The following is a 7,500-nucleotide window of genomic DNA, read 5'->3' on the forward strand; positions in this document are numbered from 1 at the left end:
AGTTTTGTGAAGACTCAGGCGGTAAAGCTTCGAAGGAAGGACTCGAAGAACGGCAGGCTGGACATGAAGAATGCGAGGAAGGCTGAATATCGCTTGAGCGTCACGATCAAACCGAGCACTGTCGCCACGTTGGCAAACAAGTTCAACACCATCATATCTCAGAACCAAGCGGGGGCGCCGGCGGTCAAGTCTGAGCTTCCTCTGGGCCACGTGTCCGTACAGAAGGCGAGAATGCAGAGGAGTCCTCAAGCCAGCATCAGACTGAAGAACAGACCGAAGGCCGCGAGGGCTGAGCCAGAGGCCAAGGATTTACCCGAAGGTGCGAAGTTAATGGATGAGAAGAGTAAGAAGGAAGAGAAGAACAGAGAGGAGAAAAGGGCAGATCCCAGCGCGAGGAAGAACGCTGCCAGGTCCTCGAGGTCGCCGTCGCCCAAGAAGTCTCCGCAGACGAAGAGCCCCGCGTCCCTCCTGGAGAAGCTGGGCGACAATAAGACCGACGAGGAGAAGGTGTGCGAGAAGATTAAGACGGCTCTGTCATCAGGGAAATTCAAGGGAGAAACAGACGACTCCGAGGACGAGGCGGCAGAGAAGAAGTCCACAGATGAGGAGAAGTGTAGGAGTCGACTGCCTTCTCCCTCTCCCTCTCCCTCTACCTCCGGTGGTTTGAGAAGCGCCTCTCAGCCCGGCACCGAACAGCCATCCACTTCTGCCGCGGACTTGGCATCTGTTCCCAGCGCCCTCGCACAGACCAGTTCAACCATACCAAAGACCAAAAATTCTTCCGAAAAGACACAGAGGGACGTCGTGACAGATGTCTTGGGGCAGCTTCCTCAGCAGCCCATCAATATCCTTACGGAGATCGACCAGGTGTTTCCCTTACCTGAGAGGCACGCCAAGTCAGACTCCATGGACTCCGGCATATCTACCGAGGGAGATCGACTCTCGGGGGCCGGGTCTCCCAACCTCCCCAGCACGTCTCTTGCCTCCACCTCCACCCCCTGCCTGCTCTCGTCGGGCGTGGAGGACTCGTCGCTTGAAACTGTCATATCAACGGATACCTTCAGGAGCGAGGACAGCGCGGTGGTTGTGAAGGGTTCGGGCGAGGCGAGCCCAGAACCAGGCCCAAGCAGTGCGGTTCAGAATAGCACCTCCCTAGAGCAGGAGACACCCCAAAGTAGCCAGGACGAACAATCGGAAGCAGCAGCTGCATCAGCGGTCGAGAAGGACGGCGGTGCAGCTGCATCCAAAGGCGAAGAGGAAGAAAGCAAAGATGGGGCAGAACCTTTGGAAAAGGGGATTATTGATGGCTTAGAGACGGAAGGGAAACCGGGCAACGAGCAAGCCGACTCTGAGGGAGGGAGAGGAAATCCCGAGGAAGACCCAGAAGACAAGAGCATCGAGGCTGATCTGCGGTCCATCGCGAGTAGCAACATGGATGACACACACTCCGAGGTCAGCTCCGTGTGCTCCGAGGCCAAGTCAAAGAGGTCCGCCAGCAGGGGACACGAGAGCCGCATCTACACTGCTGTCAAAACCGCCGTCAAAAACACTGTCAAGAAAACCAAAGAAAAGGATGCGGAGAGGAAGGAGGAGAGGGAGAGAGAGAGGAGGAACAGGTCCCCGTCGGCGGACAGGGAAAAGTGGTACCGAAGAGGAAGGTCAAGAGAGCGCGGGAAGGATAAGAAGAAGGATGATAAAGACCAGGGATCAGAGGAGGGGAAAAGCGCAGAAGACGGTGATAAAGACGGCGAAGATAAGACAGATTCGCCCAAAAAAGAAGGAAGAGAAAGAGAGGGAAGAACTTATGAACGTTTCACTTTCAAGAAACTTCGAGAGAAGAGCCAGGAACGGAAGAGAAATAAAGATAAAGCCAAAGAAGAAAAGGAGATGCGCAAAGAAGAAGAAAAGAGAAGAGAAGAAGAGAGGAAGTCCTCAGGTGAAGAGCCAAAGAAAGACGGGAAGAGCAAGAAGAAAGAGGAAAAAGAGAAGGACGATAACACGTACGGGAAGTGGACCATCAGATCGAGGTCGAGAAGCCGAGATCGCAGGAAGAACAAAAAGATCCTGGAACAGCTGAATCTGGAAGAGGCCGAGGCCGCGAAGGAGGCCGAGGAGCCGTCGACGCCTGGAAGCAGCACCACCGTGACCACTTGCGACTCCTCCTGCATGGCGTCAGGCAGCAGCCTCACTCTTCCTCGTGACCTGAAGCAGAAGTCAGAGGATTTGGTCTTCACCTTTGACACCGAGAGTCTGTACGACAAGCCCCAGACGCCCAAAACTTCCATGAAGTCGAAGACATTACCTCCGCCACCAAAGACGCCCATTCCCTCGCCGCCGTCTTCCGCCACCACGCCCACGCCCATCCCTCCGCCCCCCAAGACGCCCATCCCCGACCCGCCCACGGAGTCGAAGTCGGACGGCATCTCGGAGTCGCAGGACGCCCTCAACGACGATTCCATGGCCTCCGACCAGTCCAACGGCGACAGCGACAGCAGCAACGAGACGGAGAACATCTACGAGAACCTCTACGCGCCCGACCTCGAGAAGCTGAACCGGAACCGCGAGAAGCTGGAGAACCGCGGCATCAAGCCCAACTCCTCCTTCCTGTGGAGCGACGGAGCGCAGGCGCCCGCGGCTTCAGACGTTTCCGACAAGAAAGAAACTGTCCCAGAAGACGCGGAGCCCGAGCGCTCGCCCTTCACCAGGCTGATCGGCGTGAGGACCTACGGCAGGATGGACAGGTACGGCAAGATATCTCCGTCCAGCAGGGGCAAGGAGGTGTCCTCCGAAGGCCACAACTACGCTGAGCTCCAGCAGGGCTCGGAGGACACGCAGACTCTGGCCTACGATGACATAGGCGCCGTCAGCGCCGTCAGCTACGACGACATCGGCGCCCCGTCCTCCTGCGGGTACGACGACATCCGGGCGCCCTCCACCGTGGGGTACGACACCATCAGACCTCCCTCCGAGGGCTACGACCCCGTCAACCCTCCGCGCTCGGACTCCAGCCAATACGACGACTGCGACGGCGGCATCGTGACGGCGCAGTTCGCGGTGGTGCGGGAGGACCAGCTCGACTCCATCAGCTACATGTACGACGAAATCTCCATGTACAACGCGTCGCAAAACTCGCACTCGTACGAGCCCGTGTACCCGCCGGGGGTGCCGCCGCAGGGCAAGCCCGGCGTCTGCAGCATCGAGGAGGTGCCGGAGCCAGAGACGCCCACCTACCGCGCGGAGCCCATGCAGATCGACAACGCCATCTACGACGGGGACGACGCCTCGCTCGACGGCAGTCAAGGTGGGTCCAGGCAATGTCGCTGCAGAGGGATGGCGATATTCTGGCTTATTACGTAACTACTTTAAATTGTGCAGAAACATAATCTGTTCAGGACTCTTCAATGTATATATATAATTAAATATATAATATATATAAAAAAATATATATATATATATAATATATATGTTGTGGAGTGTAGTGTTAGTGTGTGTGTGTGAGTGTTGAGAGTGTGTGTGTGTTAGGTGTTGTGTGTGTGTGTGTGTGTGTGTGTGTGTGTGTATGTGTGTGTGTGTGTGTGTGTGTGTGTGTGTTTATGTATTTATATATGTATTTATGTATATATGTATGCACACACTTACACACAAACATATTCTATTTTTGTATTCATCTGACCCTGCATTACACCGAAAAGTTAGCAAATCCCCCCCCCCCCCCCGCACAATCCTCCTCGGGTGACTCACTCAACCGTCCCACTGCTTTCAGACGACTCGGAAGATGGTGTCCACGAAGTGTTTTCGTACAAACTAACACGCATCGGAGGCATCCTCGACGCCATGCCCCCCGCCCTCACGCCCACCACGCCCACGACGCCCAGCACCCCAGGATCCAGCGTCCACACTAGGATATATGGAGGTGGGTGCTGTCAGATTGCTTTGATTCATGTGTTGTTTTTAGTCTATATATATTTTTTTCCCTTTTTTGTATTGACTGTAATTAATTTTTGTTTTATAGTTCTTGCGTGTGCATTTTCACGCATACTTTTCTTTCTTTCATTTCGAAAGAATTCAGATAGGGATATTTTAAAGAAAATTATAGGAATCTGAAGTCTTATTCATAATTTCAAAAGAAGTTTTTCTCCGTTGTGTCTTTCTAGCTTGTATATCAGCTCATTACTTTATTCTGCTTTACTCTATTACACAGACATTCAACAGCAGGTCATTATATGATATGAAAACTATAGGAATTCCTTGCCCTCTCCTAACCCAACCAAATCCCAACCTAAATCAAGCCAAGCCGAGCCACCCTAACTAACCCAACCTAAATTCCTCCATTCAACCCAACTCAACCCAACCTAACCTAACATGACCCAGCTTCCTTTGACCTCATTCCCTGCGATCCTTCGTCAGGTGCCCCCGTCGCCCCTCTGAGTCTGCACGGCGGGGAGCTGATGGGAGGGGAAGGCGCCCCCTCGCCCTCGCTGTCGCCGACGGAGGGCAAGAGCGAGACGTCAGACGAGTGGATGGACGTCAGCGACACAGAGACTGACACTAGCACAGGCCCGCCCGTCTGCATCACCACTCAGATCCCTCTGTGAGTAGCGAGATTCTGTTGTTTTACGGGGATGTTTTGTCTTGTGTTTATCTGTGTGTCTCTTGTGCGTTTCTTGTCTCTGAATGTTCGGTGCTTTTGTTAGTATATTTGTTTACCTGATTATTTGTTGGGGGAAATGTTTAGGTGTTTAGTTATCGGTTTAGTCGATTATTTGTCCTGACAACCTGATGTCCATATAATCAATTTGGTTATCAGAAATATCTGTTTTCCAAGTGACTTTCAAGTACTAACAAAACTTATATCACGGCAATTTTTTTTACGCTGTAATAGTATAGCCTGTAATCGGATCCGTTTTCTATGAGGTAGTTTTAAGCTCATCTGTGACTGCTTTATTTCTCGCTGACTTGCACTATATTATTTATTTTTCTTGACTTTTGAAGATACACAAACTCATCGTCAAAATCATCTATGTGTCATTATATATAAATAGTTCTCCCACCATCTCGAACCCAAGAATGTAAAACTGATGGTGATTTCTGCTTCAAAGATACAAATGCGATTTGGGAGTGTTGTGACACACACCATAAATTATATAATCTCATTCATAATTAAATAAGTACATCTGAATTCCTGTGGGTTCAGGATCTAGATACAGAGGAGAGCATTTATTGCAAAATGAAAACCACATCATATTTCCAGGTTATGCAGAAACACTTAATAGTTTACCTAAATTGTCCAATTATAATCTGTCTATATGGCGTGACTGGGTGTGGCTGACACGCGGTACCCCAACACAGCTGATCTAACAAGTTGTCAACATGTTACTCTGGGTTCCATCTGACGTCGTGGCTTAATTTCAGGACGTTAATTTAGACATAATGCGTTAGCTGTTCTTTACATTATTATCTTTTTAATTGTTTTATTTTATTATTATTATTATTATTTATTATTATTATTTTTTGCTTATTCTTAGGCAGATCTATGAGATAGCCATATCTATGAGATAACTTTGTTATTATTTTTGTATTATGATGATATCAACAGTGATGACGGTAATGATTGTAATTAAAGTGATTATTATAGTTTCTCGAATACCGTCTTCCCTCTCTGTCTGCCTCTATTTACCTCTATACGTGTCTCTCTCTGCCATCTCCCTTTCCTTCAGCCTCAGCGGTATCTCTGTTTATTCATTCTATTCAAAAATGATCTCGTTCCTTCCAGTTCCCCCTAAAGTCAGTATCCTTGTTCCTTTCTCCTCTCTCTTTTTGGATTGCATTGCACAGTTGCACTTGTCAGAAGATGAATATGTTGACGGTGGCTAATACTTGAAGATGCAGCGTGCGCCTTGTCCTTACTGGGTAAAGGAGAGCTGACTAGCATCATGTTGCAACCGGTAATTAGCTGTGCAGTGCTGTACCTGGCACCCTCCGACAGGCGTCTGTCTCTTTAGTATGGTACTTAGTGTGCAGATAGAGGCGCACACACACACGCACACACACACACACACACACACACACACACACACACACACACACACACACACACACACACACACACACACACACACACACACACACACACACACACACACACACACACACACACACACACACACACACACACACACACACACACACACACACACACAAACACACACACACATACACACCCACACACACACACAGCACACAAACACACACAAACATACACATACACACACACACGCACACAAACAAACAAACAAACAAACACACACACACAAACACACAAACAAACACACACATATATATATATATTATATATATATAAGATATATATATGTAATATATAATATATATATATCATAATATATATATATATATATATGTATAATGTATATGTATATGTATATATAATATATATATATATAATAAATATACTATATTATATATATATTATATATATAATATTTAATATTATATATATATTATATATTCTATATATTCTATATATTCTTCTCTATTTTTCTTCTTTTATTTTTCTTGTTTTTTAATTTTTCAATCCCTTCCTTATACTCTTTTCTGCCCCGTCACTCCCTCACACAGATGTCCTCGGAGGTAAAAATCTACCTCTTCAAAACATCCTTCCGAGTTGAGGACCTCCTCATCTTATGCAATATCAGCTCGTGTCGAGCAACTGACCAAACATCCTGCAACCTCACGTAGACAGCGGATCCGTGATTCTCTCTCCTTCCTCTTCTCGCTCTTGCTTGGTGATCGGGAGTTGCTGTTTATCTCCTTTATTTTGCTGTTTGGGTTCTTGGTGTTCTTTTTCTTTTCTTTGACATAGATTTCTTTTATTGGTTCTTACACTCTTTATTTTCTTATCCTCCCCTTCTCCCTTTCTCCCTCCCTCTCCCTTCGTCTTTCTCCTTCTCCTCTTATCACTCTCCCTCACCCCCTCCTCCTCTTCTCACTCTCCCTCCCTCCCTCCCTCCTCTTCTCACTCTCCCTCCCTCCCTCACCCCCCCTCCTCCTCCCCTTCCTCCCCTTCTCACTCTCCGTCCCTCCCTCCTTCCCTCCCTCTCCCTCTCCCTCCCCCCCCTCCCTCCCTCTCTCCCTCCTCTTCTCACTCCCTCCTCCTCCTCTCACTCTCCTTCCCTCCCTCCCCCCCCCCTCCTCCTCTTCTCACTCTCCCTCCCTCCCTCCCTCCCTCTCCCTTTCCCTCCCACCCTCCCTCCGTCCCCCCCCTCCTCCTCCTCTTCTCACTCTCCCTCCCTCCCTCCCTCTCCCTTTCCCTCCCCCCCTCCCTCCGTCACCCCCCTCCTCCTCCTCTTCTCACTCTCCCTCCCTCCCTCACCCCCTCCTTCCCCCTCTTACGTAAACCAGCTGCGTGCACAAGACGCAAAGAGGCGTCAGTGGCCCCTTCAAGGCAGCCGACACTCACTGAATATATTTTCATTACTATTC

At 49.2% G+C, this 7,500-nt stretch overlaps 1 protein-coding gene across 2 annotated transcripts in view; it reads left to right on the top strand.

The window, feature by feature from the left end:
- The window catches only part of Exn (Ephexin), a 250,353-nt gene that overhangs the window by 152,309 nt on the left and 90,544 nt on the right, over positions 1-7,500 (top strand). For both annotated transcript variants that reach the window (XM_086544184.1, XM_043023327.2), the window contains 3 exons: positions 1-3,301; positions 3,764-3,913; positions 4,408-4,591. The exon at positions 1-3,301 is cut by the window's left edge and continues 1,934 nt beyond it. In XM_086544184.1, coding sequence (XP_086400310.1) covers positions 1-3,301; positions 3,764-3,913; positions 4,408-4,591 — 3,635 coding nt within the window. The remainder of the gene's footprint in view (positions 3,302-3,763; positions 3,914-4,407; positions 4,592-7,500) is intronic.

Source organism: Penaeus japonicus, unplaced genomic scaffold, assembly GCF_977035675.1.
Source record: "Penaeus japonicus unplaced genomic scaffold, GWHDUDI00000001_assembly GWHDUDI00000014, whole genome shotgun sequence".
NCBI classification, from domain to species: domain Eukaryota; kingdom Metazoa; phylum Arthropoda; class Malacostraca; order Decapoda; family Penaeidae; genus Penaeus; species Penaeus japonicus.